Source organism: Balaenoptera physalus (genome assembly GCF_965194825.1).
Source record: "Balaenoptera physalus genome assembly, chromosome: 2".
NCBI classification, from domain to species: Eukaryota; Metazoa; Chordata; class Mammalia; order Artiodactyla; family Balaenopteridae; genus Balaenoptera; species Balaenoptera physalus.
Genome location: NC_138883.1, coordinates 89,899,567 through 89,920,547, shown reverse-complemented (window position 1 = coordinate 89,920,547; position 20,981 = coordinate 89,899,567). Strand labels below are relative to the sequence as shown.

At 33.4% G+C, this 20,981-nt stretch overlaps 1 protein-coding gene across 2 annotated transcripts in view; it reads right to left on the bottom strand.

Moving 5' to 3' along the window:
• The window catches only part of TRPM7 (transient receptor potential cation channel subfamily M member 7), a 110,204-nt gene that overhangs the window by 45,943 nt on the left and 43,280 nt on the right, over positions 1-20,981 (bottom strand). Inside the window, exons 12-19 of one of the 2 annotated variants that reach the window (XM_082452981.1) lie at positions 14,777-14,911; positions 11,354-11,407; positions 8,161-8,301; positions 7,740-7,874; positions 6,866-7,146; positions 5,628-5,856; positions 4,388-4,543; positions 4,170-4,313 (exon numbers count right to left, since the gene is read on the bottom strand). In XM_082452981.1, the coding sequence (XP_082309107.1) occupies positions 4,170-4,313; positions 4,388-4,543; positions 5,628-5,856; positions 6,866-7,146; positions 7,740-7,874; positions 8,161-8,301; positions 11,354-11,407; positions 14,777-14,911 (1,275 nt within the window). The remainder of the gene's footprint in view (positions 1-4,169; positions 4,314-4,387; positions 4,544-5,627; positions 5,857-6,865; positions 7,147-7,739; positions 7,875-8,160; positions 8,302-11,353; positions 11,408-14,776; positions 14,912-20,981) is intronic. The other variant, XM_082452982.1, reaches the window with a different exon arrangement.

Genomic DNA, 20,981 nt, shown 5'->3' with positions numbered 1-20,981 from the left:
TTCCACATTATTGTACAGTATCCACTTTTCATTACCCATCACAATTTGTTTTAAAAACAGAATGTTTTCGTTACATTTAAGTAGGGAATCGCATGCAGAAATACGGTCAAGAAGATTTTTTTCACTTAACTTATGTGAAACCCAAACATCAAAGTGATTAACATAACCAAGCTGGTGCAAATGATTTTCAACGCTTGATTCGGATATTTTGAATATGTCGGCTATCTCCCATGTGGTATAACGTTGATTGTTCTCGATGTCTTGATTTGATCGCTATCAACTTCAACTGGTCTACCCGACCACAGAGCATCATCCAGTGAGAAATCTCCAGCATGAAACTTCGCAAACCACTTTTGACATGTTCAATCAGTCACAGCATCTTCTCCATACACTGCACAAATCTTTTTTGCATTTCAGTTGTTTTTACCTTTCTTGAAACAATAAAACATAATATGCTGAAAATGTTGCTTTTTTTTCTTCCGTCTTCAATATCAAAATGGCTACACAAAAATTCACCAATTTTGATAAGCTTTTTTTAAATGCACGCTGATATGACAGCTGTCACAATACAGTCTAACAAAACTGTTTGGAATGAAGTTAAAGACAACTAAGCGCTACTAGAGCCATCTTACAGAAAAGACCCAACAAATTTTTTGGCCAACCCAATATTTTCTTAGCTCCCAATCACTGAGGTTGAATCCCAAGAAATGTAAACAAATATGAAAAACATTCTCCCTAGGTAAGAGAACATCCCACCTTTGAGACTCTTAACAAGAAAGGTTATAAGGAGATGATAAGGAACAACATATAATAACATCTGAAGAGTCATTTCATTTCAGAGGAAAACCCAGACTCTCTGACCCTTGAACAATTGTGGCTGAGAATTCTCTCACCGTTTTCCTTGCCTCTACCAGTTTTAAAATAAGCCATATCTTTGATTTGAGCTATAGCAGGGTAGGGAAGTAAACTGCAATAAGCAAAGAAAGAAAAAAGAAATTCCCTCAGTCACTTGGGGGAGGGAGCAGAATGCACGGCCCCACCCCTAGGGGCGTCCTGGAGGGGGTGCCCCAAACCGGGGGTGGGGGGCGGGTACCCACTGCGGCCTCAGCCCCAGCCAAATAATACCTAAATGTTGGAGTTTGGAGCAGAGAAAGGTTTAGTGCAGGGCAATGCAAGGAGACCGGTGGCTCATGCCCCCAAAAACCCAAACTTCTGAAAGGGTTTCAGCAAAGCATTTTTAAAGGCCAGGAGCTGGTTATTCCTGTATTTCTCCTGAGACAAAGGATGAGAGAGATAGGCCTTTTCAGCATTTCAAAGTCAACTTTGAAAGTTCGGCTTGTGGGTAGGAGCTGGTGAGGGAGATGTGTTGACACCGTTGAAGGTATATTCTCAAGATGCTGATGTGTTTCTTCAACATAATATTGATGAAAAAACAACCCAGAGCAGGAGGAAAAACAGGAGGAAATGGCAGCTTCTCAGGGACTGCTGACATTGCAAGATGTGGCCATAGATTTCTCTCAAGAGGAGTGGGAATGACTGGACTTTGATCAATGGGAATTGTACAAGGACAGATGTTAGAGAACTATAGGGACCTGGTCACCTTTTTGAAGCAAAAGAAGGATCTCTAGGATGTGAAGGGAATGGAGACAGTAGCCACACACCCAGCTATGTCTTCTTACGACACCCAGATTTTGATGACCACAAAGCAGGCACGGAAGATTTATTCCAAAAAATGCTGCTGGGAAAACATGAAAGTTGTCGACTTGGAAATTTAAACTGCAATAAACTGTGTAAGGTCTTAACCAAGAGCTCTATTTTTCAATAACTACAACAGCATTTATAATGGAGCAACAAGCTATCCCTGCATTGAATCAGACAATAACTTTGACCGAGACCCAAGTCTTATGAAACATCAGGGCACTGAATTTTCAGAAAACCATTCTAAAAGTAATAAATACAGGAATGTCTTTTATCAAAGCTCATATATTACTACATATAAGAGGATTCATATTGGAGAGAAGACTTACAAATGTAGTGAATGTGATAAAGGTTTTAATCAGTCTTCAACATCAACTTACTCAACATCAGAGTATTCATACTAGAGAGGAACATTAAAAGTGTAATAAATGTAGGAAAGCCTTTAATCAATCATTAAATCTAAGTAGACAAAGGAAAATTCATACTGGAGGGAAACTTTACAAATGTAAAGACTGTGGTAAAGCCTTCAAATGGTGCTCAAAACTTACTCAACATCAGAGAATTCATACTGGGGAGAAACTATACAAATGTAAAGAATGTGGCAAAGCCTTTACCCAGGGCTCAAATCTTAAGCAGCATCTGATAATTCACACTGCAGAGAAGCCTTACAAAAGTACAGAATGTGGCAGTACCTTTAATCAGCATTCATATCTTATACAGCAGAGATCTCATACTGGAAAGAAACCTTACAAATGTAGCAAATGTGGCAAAGCCTTTAACTGGTTCTCAAAAACATCAGAAAATAACAGTAGAAAAAGTAGAAAAAAACCATAATAGCAAAAAACGTACAAATGTAGAGAATGTGACAAAGCCTTCAACCAGAGCTGTTACCTCGCTCAACATCAGAGAATCCATAGTGGAGAGAAACCCTACAAATGTAATAAGTGATGAAAGACATCAGTCCTAAATATATACTTCAGAAAACACCTGAAGAGTTCACAGTGGAAAGAAACTTGAATGATGAAAAAAATGTAAAAGTACTTAATCACAAATCAAATCTAAATAAATATCAGAATACATAGTAGAAAGCATTAAAGTCAGTAACTTTTCTGGCATTACTCTAATTGAGACTGTTACAGAAAATAATCTAAAGTTAAAACACTTATAAAATTTGTTTGTTGGTATTGATCACAGGATCACAGGGAATGATGTTTGGACAGGTGTAATTATTATCAGCATCTTTTTTATATTGGCATTATTTGAGATTATTTGAAAATAATATTAGGTAGCAATCATTTATTTTTACTACTCCATGGATGTTTAAAGACCCTGTAATGTAAAATGTACAATGAAAATCTAAATGGAAATGACATCTGTCATTGATTTAAATCATTCCTATAGATCACCATTAGTTAAGTGTTCAGGGAATCATTCTTTGTATTAAAGACAGAGGATCACTGTAAATCTTAAATAGTTGTGACCATTTGCTTTTAAGGATAAAAGGATGTTAGTTCATTAAAATCTTGATAAACATTCATTAAATCAACAGATAGAAGTCATGAATATTAGTTGGCATATCTGAAACAAATACATCTTCATCAATAACTAAGAAAAATATAGGGAACCCTTCCATAAGAAGTTATAAAATTACTGTACATCCATGTTTACTAAATAACTAGGCTTCTTTGTGTAAATCATAAAAATCACAATTCTCAGATCATTCTATCCAAAGAACAAGAATTCTTCTGAATTACTATAATTTGTATTTTGATAGAGAATCATAGATGGATTGTTAAAGGTTTATTTAGACCATGTGTGAACTTAATATGTTAATTAATAAAACTGAATGGTTTTTAATGTGGTAAAAAAAAATTTTTGCTCAATTTTAAAATATACCATGTTACTAATTCAAAAAGATACATGCACCCCAATGTTCATAGCAGCATTATTTACAATTGCTAAGATATGGAAGCAACCTAAGTGTCCATCAACAGATGAATGGACAAAGAAGATGTGGTAAATATATACAATGGAATGCTACTCAGCCATAAAAAAGAATGAAATTTTGCCATTTGCAGCAACATGGATGGACTTGGAGGGTATTATCTTAAGTGAAGTAAGTCAGACAGAGAAAGACAAGTATTGTATGATATCACTTATACGTGGAATCTTAAAAATACAACAAACTAGTGAATATAACAAAAAAGAAGCAGACTCACAGATACAGAGAACAAACTAGTGGTTACCAGTGGTGAGAGGGAAAGTGGGGAGGGGCAATATAAAGGTAGGGGATTAAGAAGTACAAACTATTAGGCATAAAATAAGCTACAAGGATATATTGTACAACATGGGGACTATAGCCAATATTTTATAATTTTATAAATGGAGTATAATCTTTAAAATTGTGAATCACTATATTATACACCTGTAACATATAGTATCAATTATACTTCAATAAAAAAAAATCATACCGTGTTAAACCAGAATTTTACAATTGGTGCATGATAAAAGGCATAAAACTTTCGTGTGATTGGAAGCTTTTTTGATTTTATTTGTATCTCCATTTCATTCTTCCCTTCATTCCTGTCCAATATTCTTACTTCTTTAAATACTTCCTAAAATAAAAAGAACATTTATTGTACATTTATTCACAACAAATTTATATTTACTTTAAATTTTTTTTCCTTACCATGGGAATCTCTTCTGTTATGTTTTGAAAGTTGTTCTCACTATCTTCCATTGTCATTTGATGAGCATCTTGAGATTGTGGAATATGAGACATTTCAGCCTTAGTTTTATATTCTAACATTAATATGGCAGGTGGAACTAAAATGCTTAGTATGACCTAAAAATTTTAGAAACACAGAAGTTTACATTTTAAAATTAATGGCCTTCAAGAATATAATAAAAGCAATAAAAAGGTATAAAATCTCCTAATTATTAGTTAGCCATTTTGTCCCTGGTGGTGCAGGGAAAAAACAAAAACTTCACATTTTACTTATATAGAAAGAGGCCAGGTTGAATTGTTTTAAAGAGTAACAAAACATTTGAGTATTACGATATAAGGGTATAGAAAAGATTTAATAATTATTATAGACTTGTCCTGTTAAAAAATCAGGTTACAATTTGTTCAGAAAATACATTTTTGTTTAAATAAAATGTAAGCCTTATGAAGTTAATATGTGCTTAATTTTATCCTAAATCTCTCTGCAAGTGTTCCGTGTCACAATGTGATTACTCAGCTTGTGCCTCTATAAACAAAAAGGTTTATTTCTGAAATTTTATGTATTACCTGCAAAACCCTCAAGCACAAAGAAATTATAATTGTGTGTCAGGGTTTCTATTATAATTGTATATCAGGGTTAATCCTTCACCATTATTTTTAGTATATGATCAGTATTTATTATCCACTTACAATGATCAGTGATTAAACTACTTGCCTGATTTCTGCCTTCTATATTCTATACCTTTTTTCAGACATAAAATAACAAAAAGGAAAGTTTAAAGTAAAATCTCTCACTGTAATGAAACTGAAAGTACCAGACAACATTTTATCCCAATTTTTAACCATAAAAACTGAGCAGATCCAATATACTTCAAGCAAATTAAAAGTAACAGATTATTAAGTTAGTAGATAGGTCCTGAATTTTAGAATTTGGGAATCATCTTTTCATAAAGCAACAACTTTTTTTCATGGCTGCTATAAATGCCAATACTCCCATTTGTTGCTCTCATGCTTCTGGCTCAGACTGGGGAAACAATCACTATACACCACACCTGAAAAGGATTCAGAGTGAAGACTAAGAGGGATAAAATGCCAACACCACAACCCCTACCCTCACAAATCAAGGCATTTTACTATACAGCTGAGCTAATTCCTCTGTTCTTTTTTATCTAATCACACACTTTATATTATTTCTAAGGTATACCTTGTACCAGGAATTTTTCCTCATATTCAGCCTTCCCATCCACATATCAGATAACAACATTTGTGTACAGGTGTGGGCTACAAAAGGTCTAAGTCTTGAAGAAACTGCTAACTTAAGACAGGTGGAATTACTCCAATTTTTCAGTTCATAAGTGAGCAATTTCATAGCCATGGTTTCATCTTGTCTGAAGGATTGTTCTAATAATTCAACTGCCAGTTGACCAAAATCACTATCAAAAGATAAAAGCCAAAACATATTCAGATTACCAAATTGCAGTTTTAAACCATTATCCTTAAAGTCATTCATAACATGTTCCAGTTTTCAATATTTTCACACACACACTTAGGGAATTGTGAGGCCCTATGTTTTCAGATATCCACTACTATGTGAAAATCACAAAATATTAAAATATGCCACATTAGGAACAAGACTGAAAATGTGACTCCAGAGCACTTTCCCCTGGTCCTAGAAATAAACCTACAGACTCACAGGAAACCCAAACTGACAATATTCAGATACTCTGTTCAGAAAGTCTCTAGACAATATTTCAAACATAGAAGAGGGTTGGTACCCAGTAGAGACGAAGAATAATGTGAATAGGGACTAACCTAATATGAAAAACATCTTAATCTTAAATCCCTGGTAACATGATCACAGGATCTCTATTTGAGTTATTTCCAGTAACAACTCTTACTCTCTTCCAAAGACAGACCATTTTGGGGGAGGGTGGTTCTATTCTCTATTATAAAGCTTCCTACAAACTACCTTTCTAGCTTAATATTCTACTACTCCCCTAAGTAGACTGTAAAACTTGTGAACTATTTTATTCTTCTACATATGTAGTTCCACCATCTGAAATGCCCTTCCAGCTGAACTAAATTTATTTCCTTAGAACACAGCTCAAACCTCACTTTCTTCCTTTCCCTACCACTTCAAATGGAACTTTTCCTAATCTAATTGCTATTATGTACAACTAATTATTAAACTTATTTCTGGCATTTCTTCTTTCTTGTTGAGATATTTAACTCTTGAATTGCAAACAATATACATGCCTAGGCAGCAAAGTTTCTTTCTGAGTTTTTTTTTTAAAACTTAAAACATTTAGAAAGTGGGTTTCTCTTAATTTTTCCAATAAAATTATAATACGTAACCTAATTAGTGCGTGGCACTATAATCTCCACTTAAACCTCATCTATTTTGTATTTTTAAAATGTTTCAAATGATAAAATGTAACTTACTTGGAATATTGTTTCAATTCCTCTGAAGTATCATCTACGAGGTCACTCTGCTTTGCTTCATATGCCATTGAACGATAGATCTTACAGGCAACTAATGCTTTAGCCATTGATTCTTCACCATGCTGCCACAAAAAACGGGCCATGACCTGCCTCTTCATAAGGCACGCCCAAATTAGCAGTTCATTAAGTGGATAAGGAAAGCGCTTGGTTTCTGGATCATCAATATCTACAATTTCATCTTTGGTTCTTTTCTTCTTTCCTTCTTCCACAGCTGTATCAATCTTTAAGAGAAAATAAATGTTATAAGGCTCATCAAAATAAGGCCATATGACATTCATGTGAGAATTTTAATAAAATATCCTTTATTCTTCAACTTCATACAGCTGCACAAATCAAAATAGTATAAATTTTACATACTTGATTTTTATTATAGCTCATATTCATTTTATAGAAATGTCATTTCCAAAAAAATGTCTTTGCAACAAAGTTTTCCAAGATTAAAGAAAGGGCCTAAATATTTCAACTAATATCCAATAAAACACAGTTTTAATGAAAAGAAAGTTTGGATAACACCTCTGGTCTTGCATGTTGTTAATCAAGTAAATATAGAATAAAAGGAGGCAGTTAAGCAATAATCAAAACATCTAAAAATTTTGGTCATTATCATAGTTAAATACTAAAAAATAACAGAATCATTAACCAACAATGAATATCTTTTGGCATATAGGAAAATGAAGAATCAAGGATATAATACCATATCTAAAAACAAAAGATAATTCTTACTAAAACAAGGAGTTTTTTGTTTCGTAATACTAAGTAATTTAGAAAGAACAAAATGCGAAAGCCAGAAAGGGTAATATTTAAACAAATATACCTTTGGTCGGTAGGGCTGTGCTGTTTTAATGAAATGATTATGCCTCATTTTTTCCTTTTTATCTGCTCTATTGCCGAAAGATTCCTGACTCTTTCGCAACTGAGGAGTGCTGCTGGAGGTATTTCTGCCAGACCTCTGAAAATAAAAGCTTATTAGATTTTATAGATTTAAATACGCTGATATGCTATAAAAAATCAGTTTTTACATATGTATGTATATATAAATATATGTGTGTACGCACACCAAAAAAAATATAGTTTCTTCAGGATTTCAATTACAAAATATTTCTAAGTACTCTTAGTTTAAAATCTCATGTTTTTAAGGCAATCCTACTTTTACCATTCTAAGTAATTTTTAACTTTTAAAGTGTGTAAGTTCATTTTAAAGCACATCTATAGACTTCCCCCCAAATATTACGTACCCGATTATTTCCACCAAGACTATTATATATTAATCGAAAACGTTTCCGAGTGTAGGTGCATCTATAGGTTCCTCCCATAAGATATTCAATAACAAGTCCTACATCAATTAGAGTGATCTTATATCCTGGAGGAAGATTTCCCTGAAAACAAAGCATTAGTTTTAAAAGACAAAATAGTATTTCTCAATATTTCCATGCCATGCCTAGAAATGTGCCTACTACTCTCCAAAATAACAAATGTTTACTTGTTACAGGAAGCTGGAGTTGCCAGCAGCTACCTTTACAGAAGACGGGAGTGACTTGTTTCTGTTTCCTTTTGTAAGAAGAGAGATTCTGAGGTTTTGAAGTCCCAACGGTGTGGCTCAGGAAAGGAGTATGGCTTACAACAGGAAGATAATTTGATCTCTCCACTGTACTAATACTTCACACACACAGGCAAAGAAACCTCTAAGTGCCAAGTATTCTGTTTCACCGTGGCACATAAGTTGCATTTTCCTGCATAAATAATGCTATAAATGTTTCCTGAGGGGCCCATTAATACTTATAAATATTTTTAACCAAAATTATATTGGCCATATTGTAGATTACACATTTTTATAGCCTTGACTAGAATTCAACTACCACCTATAACATTGTTCAGAGATAAAACTTCATTTTCCCAGGGCATCAATTTACAAATGAACTTTTGGAACATAAGCCATTTGTGAGTTTGGAAAGACTGTTTCAGAATGAATTATTGGTTAAAGGGTTTAATCATCAGATGAGTTATATATATTAACCAATTCTGCCCTCTTACACCATCACCATTCTTTTCATTTCCCTAATTATAATTTCATGAACTTAGTACTTTTTAAAATGCTTATACTTTTTATATTTTGGCTTCATCTGTGAAGTTTCTAATTTCTAGATATCTATATTCTTTAGATCGCTAATTTAAAGATATCTATATTCTTTAGATCGCTAATTTAAAAACTAATCATAGAGTCTGTCATACAGAGTGAAGTAAGTCAGAAGGAGAAAAACAAATACAGTATGCTAACACATATATATGGAATCTAAGGGGGAAAAAAAAGGTCATGAAGAACCTAGTGGCAAGACAGGAATAAAGACACAGACCTACTAGAGAATGGACTTGAGGATATGGGGAGGGGGAAGGGTAAGATGTGACAAAGTCAGAGAGTGGCATGGACATATATACACTACCAAACGTAAAATAGATAGCTAGTGGGAAGCAACCGCATAGCACAGGGAGATCAGCTCTGTGCTTTGTGACCACCTAGAGGGGTGGGATAGGGAGGGTGGGAGGGAGGGAGATGCAAGAGGGAAGAGATATGGGAACATATGTATATGTATAACCGATTCACTTTGTTATAAAGCAGAAACTAACACACCATTGTAAAGCAATTATACTCCAATAAAGATGTTAAAAAAAAAACTAATCAAAAAACATACTTTCATCTTAAATACAAGATTTTTGTTTTTATTTCATCTTAAGCAACCTCAAAATATGCTCTATGATTAAGGATGTCATGTATGATAGATATTTTAGTTCTATTTTTTTTTAAATCTGACAAATTCCCTTATGTTACGAATTCACTTGAATGGGGAATACTTAATTTAAGGAAAATAATGTGAGTTATCTAAAAAAATGATAAGCAATTTCTCAAGCTATACAACTAACTCTTAGAAAACTCATTAATTTGAATTAGAAAATATTCAATTACTGTTTTTACTTCAGGATTTTTCACTTATGCAAGTAGAAAAACTGGGCTTATTATTATAGCCATCAATGTAAAAGAAGTTAACATATAACAAATCTCCTATGTGAGGTTCCCAGAATTAACAACTATAGTTCTGCTAAACCACATAAGTAAATCATAATGCAAATGTGTTTAAGAAATCCCCGGACTGAAGGTCTCCCTCATTATTCAAGCTTTCTGGGAAGGAAAAAAAAAAAAAAAGAAAGCTTTAGTTATTTAAACAAAACAAACAAAAATTAATGTGAACTGTCCAGAATAGGAAAATCCACAGAGACAGAAAAGAATTAACAGTTGCTTAGGGCGGGCTCAGAGGCAAGGAGTAGAGAAGCAGCAGGAATGGGGAGAGACTGCTAATGGGTACAAAGTTACTTTGGGGGGTATTGTAAATACTCTAAAATTGTGGTGACGGTGGCACTACCCTGAATATAGAAAGTCACTGAACTATACACTTTACATGGATGAATGTTATGGTATGTGAAATACATTTCAATAAAGCTACAAAGAAAAGCACATGGAAAAAAATAAAGAAAAAAATTTTAAGTATGACAAAGTCTAAGTTCTTTCTATGAAATGTTAGTTTAGTATTAAACATATTACAAAACACAGAAAATGACATTTCTATCAAGTTTTCCATTTTTTAATAGTACACTCACACTTAATGGCAAGTAAAACATTTGAATGAAGAATTCTAGAAGGAAAGCATTTTAGTTCAGAAACTTTAAAAATAATTCAATTAACTAAATATGAGTACTTTTTCATCAAGGGAAATAAAACTATTGGATATCAATAGTTTAAATTGTTATAATTTTTAAATAAGTGTTTAAAACTATTAATTCACAGAGAATCCAGTAGAAAAGAAGAGGAATATCAGTGTGTCAAATTTAGTCACCACAGAATGGCTTCAGACCATATGAGAGCATTATATAGGAAATCACTACCAATACTGAATATAAAAGAAGGGGGAAGAGGGAGAGAGAAGGAGAGAGACAGAGATGGGGGGTGCAGAAAAAGACATAAACAGAGAGAAAGACAGAACATTTTCAGCCTTTTTATTGGCAAAATCTGCCATTGACGATCACCAATCTGTGTTTCTCTCAATGTCCTTTACATGCCCAGGGAACAAATTTCTTCTTAACACAGAGAAAGAAGATCTTCCTTTATGAACAAATAAGCATTATGAACTTCATCATACTGTATCCTGGATGACTAGAAGCTCAGGTCTTAATTCCATAAACTTTCCTTTCTCTTGATTTCTGATATATTATGCTCTTTACTCCTGTATTACTACAAATTTATCCCTTAATTTAATCTCGATCTAAAAAAAGTCACTTTATTGCTAATTTTAAGATGCACTGAAATGCTTTCTAGAAACAGATGAAGTATAAATGAATTTTTTAAAATAACATTTTTCGAAAACAAAAATAATCTCTTACCTGTTTGACATCTCGAACAAGATGAAATAGCATTGGATTAGTTGGGCCTTGTTTCTTTAAGGAGAAAATAATTAGAGGAAACTATTATTTTTCTTCTAAAATAACTTAAACAATTTCCTTTTTGTTACAGGACTTTTGTTCTTACACAAATTATATTGTTTTTGAGTTATACAAGTTCTGTTCATAAAATGGAACAAAGAAAAAGATGTAACTATTACATGTTGTCATATTTACCTTTAACAAGATATATAATTTCTTATGCTCTTACATTTTTACTTATGCAAAACACAAAAGCTTTTCTTTTCTAAAAGTCATGCAAACATTGCAAGCTTCACAATTATATGTTAAATTTAATTTATATTTCATTGATAATGGAGGCATTCTCTTTCCTCTTGTTAAAATGTCTGTACCTCTGTTTCTGCCACTAATCATCAAGCTGTAGCAATACATTAAATATTTTGGGTAACAAACTTTTAACATTTATATATGCCATCTTTTCCCTATTATCTTAATTCTATTTAAATATTACAGTAGACTAATGACAAGTTTCATTTTTACATTAATCTTATTTTGATGGTATCCTGTATTTTGAAAAAATACCCAGGAGTATATCTCCCCCCATCAAAACTGAGATAAATGGGCCAAAAAGATATTCTTCTAAACTTTTTAGACAGTGCTCTGACCTATATGAAATTTACTGCAATTGATTCTAAGCAGCACAAATCAAGAGAATTATTGTCAATACTTTAAATCTATTGTTTAAAAGAAATATCAAATGAGATTTTTCTCCCACCATTGTGTTACTGTTAATTTTTATGAGGTTATTGTAGTAATCAGTTCAATGTACTTCTCCATTTTGATTACATATACTTGGTAATACATTCTCAAATCTAAGTGGGTAAACTTATTATTCCTTTGAAAACAGTATTATTTTCTTTGATATTAGTGGCTTTCAAATTCTATATAATATCTAAAGATGGCTATAACTGATACTGCATTCTTTTTACAGTATTTAGTCTATAGACTTAAGAGCTGAGTTCCCTCAGCTCATTCTCCTCGTAAGTTAATTTTTTTTAATTTAAAATGTCAATTATTTTTAACATAAAGAAACAAACTTAGTAGAAATATTTGCAAAAAATTGGTAATATTTTAGTGCACTTAGATAGACTTACAAAATATTTACAGCTCAAACATTTCTGAAATGCAAAGTATTATAAAAAATAAAGACAGAGGCCTGTAAGTTAATTTTTAAAAAATAAATGTGTCTTCCAAGTGAATGTGAATTATTTCATGCTTTTTAAGTATTAGGAAGCTTCATTGTATTTTCTCTAATAGTATATAATCAGAGAGAAACACAATTTTTGTAATTCTATTTTATCTTAATCCATTAATGTTTATTCATTAAATATGACTTCTTAGTAAAAAATAAGTACACTTTAACACAGCAGTTCTCAAAAGTGCAATCTGGGGACTCCTGAAGGCCCCCAAGACCCTTTTAGGAGGCCCATGAGATCAAAAGTGTTTTCAGAATCATGTTAAAATGTTATTTGCATTTATTCATTCCCATTCTCTCAGTGTTCAGTGGAGTTTTCCAGAGGCTTCATGATGTGTGATATTGTGAGATTAAATTCAAAAGCAAACATGAGAATCCAGCTGCCTTCTATGAAACCAGACATTAAAGAGATCTGTAAGCCATAAAAGTATTCTACTCTCCTCACTAATTTTTTTGTTTTCTTGAAAAATATGTTATATATGTTAACATGTAATGGATTTATTATTTGTACTGAAGTACAAATTAATAACTATGTTTAAAATTTCTTGGTGTTACATTCCAATATGATACATATCAACACACATAAGCAAAACCTCTCTAGAACAGCTCTTTGATGTCCTCAATAATTTTTATGGATCTTGATAACAAAAAATTGAGAACCACTGCTTTATCATGTTATATACAATCCCTTAAACTTTAAAAAATTTTACCAATAATTGATGCTGAACATTAACTATTATCTTAATAACTTTGAGTTATACAGTTAAAAAAATTACTTGCCTTGCTAATGGGATCAATTTTTATTTTTAGTGTTTTGTATTTGCTTTACATTTCAGGGATAAACCTTACTTTGGCACAATGAATAATCCTTTTAATTTTTACATCTATTTGCTAGAGACAGTAGAACGCCAACAAATCCCTACTCAAAGGAAATTTACAATCTACAGTGGAAGACATAACTGTACTTAACAAACTGCACCACTGGGCTTCACTGTAGCACTGCCTTGGCATTTGAACTAGGTTCCAAACAAAGAATAAAATCCAGTAAGTGGGTAGTAGTAGCTGGAAGAAAAACACATACCAGCAGTGTGTAAACAACTAATGCTTTTTTAAAAAGTTTATATTTTGGGGAAATAGTAGGTAGATGACATAGTTGAAATATCCACTATGCGGAGGTGGGAGATAGGAATTAAAAGGCCAAGTGAGAGAAATAGCTGAGGCAAAATTTCAAAAGCTGGAGAGCTTTGAAAACCAAGTAAAGGGTTTGAGTATTATTCTATACACATTGGGGGGCCATCAAAAGTTTTTAAACTGGGGAAAGATATGATAAAGTATGTCACTATAAGAATATTTAGGTTAAAGATTTGAAAATAGACAAGGAAATTAGATTACTGAAATAGTACAGGCTGGAAATGATTGAGTAGTACAAAGACATTAGGAATGAAAAGAAAGGGATAAATAGGTAGAAACTGATAAATAAAAGGAAACAGCTTTGCAGAGAAGTCAAAGTTAGAAAGCTAGGATTTGGTCATAGTACTCCTCAAGGTATACTTCTATTAGTAATGAAAAACCATTAAGAAGAGTAGTATTTACCCTCTCCAATGTTAATGACATGAAATTTGAAACAAAATGAGAAAGGCTTTGTAAAAGGAATAATTAGTTTTCAGGAGCTCTTTAAAAGAAAAACTGAAAAACAGTATGTAAGCTGAAAGTATGACACCACAAGGTCAAAATCATGAATGTAAACACCAAAAAGGAGAAAAGAAAAAGCAATGTGTAATTTCTCCATTGGTCAAAGGAATCAAAAGAAATTTGGTGTAACAAATGACTACCAAGAAAAAGAAGAAATATAATGACTCTATAATTAAGAACTTGATCTTATAGTTTTAAAAAGGGGTGAGGTGAAGGAAAGGGTTGTTAACACTACATCTCTTTCCTATGTGGCTATGGTGACAGAGAAGGTCTCCAGAAATAGGGAAAGGGTTTCAGACTGTCATATAAACAATCTATACTAAGACTGGCTGTAATTTTTCCACATAATCCAGCAAAACATTAAAGGTTTTACCAATAGGAATGAATATACTCAGGTAAAATGACACTTTCCAAAGATGATAAAACTTAGTCCACAAAGAATTTTAACATACACTTACAGTGTTGTAAAGTTCTTCCAGTCTAGGAATGGTAAGGAATTTATGCATGCTTACTCCATTTTCAATAAGAAGTTTTACAAATGCAACTCTATCCATTACAAGAGCATCAAGCATAGCTTGTTCCAAGGATCCAACCTAAAACAGTATCAACATTAATAAAATTATACAAACAGTTCTACATGCAAGTCCTTAGGATTTATACATATTTGTTCCTAAACAGTTTTAGAACAAAATTAAAAAGATGCAAAGTAATAAAAGGCTAGGACTTAAGGTATATAGGGAATAGATAAAAAGACCTCACTAGAGTAGCATTCCTTAAAAAACATTCTGTAGGACAGCAAGGGTTATGTGTGGGGGGGAAACAAGAAAGAATCCGCCATCAAGTAAATTTTGGGAAAAATACCTTAGAGCAATGGTTCTCAGTGTTTAAGAAGGGTTTTTTAGAGGGATCATTTCAATAATTGGGGGCCACTACTACATTTAATGGACACGGTCAAAAGATACCAGAAATCATACAATATGCCAGACAATGTCACTCAAAGAGGAATTGCCTTATATCTCATACAACTTTCTATTATCCTGTTAGATTCTCACAAATGAAAATCCAGTAATTCTGCTTTACATATAAACACAAAGTATTCTGTCACAAACTTTCCAAAAATACAACTGCTATGTAAATCAGAAAAGATTGTACTTAATTTTCTTTAGAACTGTAACAGAAACCATTCACCGTCAGAGAAAAATCATATCTCTTAACAGCAATACAACATGTGGCACTGCAGTTTAATGTAACACGTGTATCAGTCAGCATTTGTAGCGCTCCCTTGTAAGTTTTTAGAGACACTTTTACAGACTTCAACAGACAATGAATCAAATACTCTAAAACCAGTGAAGACACAAATACAGAAATTTCACTAAGAAGCATTATAAAAGTCATCTTATTAATGTAATAATATTAGTATATTTAGTATTACTGATATATTAATATTTTAATAATACCTCATTGCTTCTGTATAGTTTTAAATATTTTGGTATCATAGGATAAAAAACTTTGTGGTGAAAATCAATACCAAAAGCACTGGGTTTGGGCTTCCCTGGTGGCACAGCAGTTAAGAATCCGCCTGCCAATGCAGGGGACATGGGTTCGAGCCCTGGTCTGGGAAGATCCCACATGCCGCAGAGCAACTAACCCTGTGCGCCACAACTACTGAGCCTCCACTCTAGAGTCCATGAGCCACAGCTACTGAGCCCACGTGCCTAGAGCCCGTGCTCTGCAACAAGAGAAGCCACTGCAATGAGAAGTCTGTGCATGGCAAACGAACAGCAGCCCCCACTCCCCGCAACTGGAGAAAGCCCGTGTGCAGCAACAAACACCCAACGCAGCCAAAAATAAATAAATAAAAGAAATACATTAAAAAAAAAATCATTGGGTTTTTTCACCTTTTGTTTTCTAATCTTTATTGTCTTAAGAAGTTTACCATACAACTATACAACTTCTCTATAGCAGTTTCTATTACCATTTCTTTACCCAATCTACCCTTGATTTCTATTACTTTGCAAAGGATAGGGTCTCCAAAATCTTTTTAGTATACAGACTAAATACATGCCTTATGCATGATGGATGATGATCAGAGGGCAGATATGTTTTCTGTCACTTTTTTTTTTCACCACTCAGTTCTATTTCATAACAAGGAAAATATTTTGGCATTGCACTTAAAAACAAGGCACAACTAACTTATAAGAATGTAATACTTATTCAATTTCTCATATATTAACAGCCTGTAATTTATCATGGCATTCCTATTTTAGTTAAGATTATCTCCTACTTTCTCGTATCACATACAAATCTGATTTGTTATTAACTTATTCTAACATTAACAACATTTACTCTATTGCTCAGTTGGTCCTCTCTCCTTTCTTTTCTTATCCTGTACTTGTAAGGGGTGTTCTTCTGTTCCCCATGGATTTTAAGATACCAACAATAACATTCCTGTATTAGTCTGGTTAATTAAAAAAATCATCACCAAAACCTATGTCAAGGATCTTACTACCTATGTTTTCTTTTAAAAGTTTTATGGTTTCAGGTCTTATGTTCAAGTCTTCAATTCATTTTAAATTAATTTTTGTGTGTGGTATAAGACAGTGGTCAAGTTTCAGTCTTCTGCATGTGGCTGTCCAGTTTTCCCAACATCAATAATTGAAAACACTGTCCTTCTCCCACTGTATATTCTTGACTACTCTGTCGTAAATTGATATGTGCATGAGTTTATTTCTGGGCTCTCTATTCTGTTCCACTGACCTATTTATCTATTTTTATGCGAATACCATACTGTTTAAATTACCATAGCTTTGTGACACAGTTTGAAATCAGGAAGCATAATGCCTCCAGCTTTGTTCTTCTTTCTCAAGATTGTTTTGGCTATTCAGGATCTTTTGTGGTTCCATACAAATTTTAGAATTGCTTGTTCTATTTCTGTGAAAAATGCCATTGGAATTTTTTTTTTTTTAAATTTTATTTATTTATTTATTTATTTATGGCTGTGTTGGGTCTTCGTTTCTGTGCGAGGGCTTTCTCTAGTTGTGGCAAGTGGGGACCACTCTTCATTGCGGTGCGCGGGCCTCTCACTATCGCGGCCTCTCTTGTTGCGGAGCACAGGCTCCAGATGCGCAGGCTCAGTAACTGTGGCTCACGGGCCCAGCTGCACCGTGGCATGTGGGATCTTCCCAGGCCAGGGCTCGAACCCGTGTCCCCTGCATTGGCAGGCAGATTCTCAACCACTGCGCCACCAGGGAAGCCCCTGCCATTGGAATTTTGATAGAGATTGCAAGGAATCTGTAGATTGCTTTGGGTAGTATAGACATTTTAGCAATACTGATTCTCCCAATTAATGAGCACAAAATATCTTTCCATTTCTCTGTATCTTCTTCAATTTCTTTCATCAACATATTATAGTTTTCAGTTCACAGATCTTTCACCTCCTTGGTTGAATTTATTCCTAGGTAATTTATTCTTTTTGATGCAATTGCAAGTGGGACTGTTTTCTTAATTTCTCTTTCAGATATTTTGTTATTAGTGTATAGAAACACAAATTTATGCATATTTATTTTGTATCCTACAACTTTGCTGAACTCATTTATTAGTTCTAACAGTTTTTCAGTGAAGTCTTTAGGGTTTTCTACACATAGTATCATGTCATCAGCAAAGAGTGACAGTTTTATTTCTTCCTTTCCAATTTAGATGCCTTTTATTATTTTTTCCTGCCTAACTGCTGTGGCTAGGGCTTCCAATACTATGCTGAATAAAAGTAGCAAGAGTGGACATCCTTGTCTTGTTCCTGATCTTAGAGGAAAAGCTTTCAACTCTTCACCATTGAGTATGATGTTAGCTGTATGCCTTTATTATGTCATATATGCCTTTATTATGTTGAGGTGCATTCCCTCTATACCTGCTTTGTTGAGAGTCTTTATCATAAATGGATATAGAATCATGTGAAATGCTTTTTCTGTATCCACTGAGTTGATTATACGATTTTTATCACTGTTTTTCTTAATGTGATATATCACGTTGACTGATTTGCAGATCCCCGGAATAAATCCCACTTGATTATGGTATATGGTCCTTTAAAAGTATTGTTGAATTCAGTTTCCTAAATATTCTGTTGAAGATTTTCAAAAGCTGTTGTCTGAGGGTCTGGATTCCAGTCAGTCTGAATCTGGATGCTGAAATACTCCCCTTAGGGACACTGATAGGTAACTGCACATTCTCAACTACTGGGCGCTAGTAAAAATACAATACATTGCTTGAACAAGCAGAAAGGTTTGAGAGAGAACAAAAAGCTGAGTCAAGGTTGATTGACAAGGCTCATCCCCTACACAAGGCTACTTCTTCAAGACTGGAAGAGGTGGTTATTTCATCTACTGTATAGAAACCAAAACACAGTCAAGTAAAACGGAGAAACTGAGAAATATGTTCCAAATGAAAGAACAAAATAAAACCTCAGGGAAAAACCTCAATGAAATGGAGATAAGTAATTTACCTGATAAAGAGTTCAAAGTAATTATTATAATGATGCTCACCGAATTGTGGAAAAGAATGAACACAGTGAGAACTTCAACAAAGAGATGGAAAATCTAAGAAAGTACCAAAAAGAAGTCACAGAGCTGAAGAATAAAAAACTGAACTGAAAAATACACTAACAGGGTTCAAGAGCAGACTAGATGAAGCAGAAGAAAGGATCTGTCAACTTGGAGACAAGGCAGTGTAATTGACCAAGAGTAGCAAAAAGAACTTTTAAAAAAGTGAAGTTAGCTTAAGGGACTTATGGGACAACATCAAATGGACTGATACATTTTAGGGTTCCCAGAAGAAGAGAGAGACAAAGGGGCAGAAATTGTATTTGAAGAAATAATGGCTGAAACTTCCCTAACCTGGGGAAGAAAACAGACATCCAGATACAGGAAGCTCAGAGAGTTTCAAATAAGGTGAACCTATATAGACCCACACCAAGACACATAATTGAAATGCCAAAAGTTAAAGACAAGGAAAGAATATTAAAAGCAGCAAGAGAAAAACAACTTGTTACATAGAAGGGAACCTCCATAAGACTATCAGCATATTTTTCAGCAGAAACTTTGCAGGCCAGAAGGGAGTGGCATGATATATTCAAAGTACAGAAAGAAAAAACTTCCAACCAAGACTACTCTACCTGGCAAAAATTCTTATTCTGAATTGAAAGAGAGAAAGACTTTTCCAAACTAGCAAAAGCTAAAGGGGTTGATTACCACTAAACCAGCCTTTCAAGAAATGTTAAAGGAGCTTCTTTTAAGCTGAAAAGAAAGGGTGGTAATTAGTAACAAGAAAACATATGAAAGAAATCTCACTGAAAAGGTAAATATATAGTAAAAATAGTAGATTAATCACTTATGAAGTTAGAATAAAGGTTGAAAGACAAAAGTAGTAAAAATAGCCATGATTACGATAATTAGTTAAGGGATACTCGAGGTAAAAAGATGTAAACTGTGACATGAAAAACAGAAAACAGGAAAGGGGAATATAAAAATGTTGAGATTTAGAATGGGATCAAACAAGTGGTTATCAACATAAAATAGACATTATAGATATAAGTTATTATATGTAACCCTCATGGTAAACACAAAGCAAAATCCTATAGTAAATACACAAAAGACAAAGAGAAAAAAATATAAGCATATCACTAAAGTCATCAAATCACAAAAGAAGAGAGCAAGAGAGAGAAAAAAAAGGAACAGAATGGAACTACAAAAACAGCCGGAAAACAATTAACAAAATATCAGTAAGTACATACTTATAATAATTATTTTAAATATAAATGGACTAAACTCAACAATTCAAAGACACAGAGTAGCTGAACGGATAAAAACACAAGACCTATCTATATGCTGCCTACAAGAGACTCACTTTAGATGTAAAGACACACATATAGACTGAAAGTGAAGAAATGGAAAAGGATACTCCATGCAAATGGAAACCAAAAGAAAGCTTACTTATACCAGACAAAATAGACTTTAAAAAAAAGACTGTAATAAGAAACAAAGATGGATGGCACATAATGATAAAGGGGTCAATTCAACAAGAAGATAAAATATATGTAAATATTTATGTACCCATCATAGGAGCATATAAATACATAAAACAAATATTAACAGTCTTAAAGGGAGAAACAGACAGCAATACAAAATAATAGGGGACTTTAATACCCACTTACATCAGTGGATAGATCATCCAGACAGAAAATCAGTAAGAAAACATCAGCCTTATATGACACATTAGACCAATGGACTTAACAGATATACAGAATGTTCCACCCAAAAGCAAGAGAATACACATTCTTCTCAAGTGCACATGGAAAATTTTGCAGGATAGACCATGTTAGACCACAAAACAAGTCAATAAATTTAAGAAGACAAATCATATCAAGCATCTTTTCTGACCAAAATGGTATGAAAATAGAAATTACACAAAGAAAACTGGAAAATTCATAAATACATGAAGATCAAACAACATACTACTCAACAACCAATGGGTCAAAGAAGAAATCAAAAGAGAAATTAAGAAGTATCTTGAGAGGGCTTCCCTGGTGGCGCAGTGGTTAAGAATCTGCCTGCCAATGCAGGGGACATGGGTTCGAGCCCTGGTCCGGGAAGATCCCACATGCCACAGAGCAAC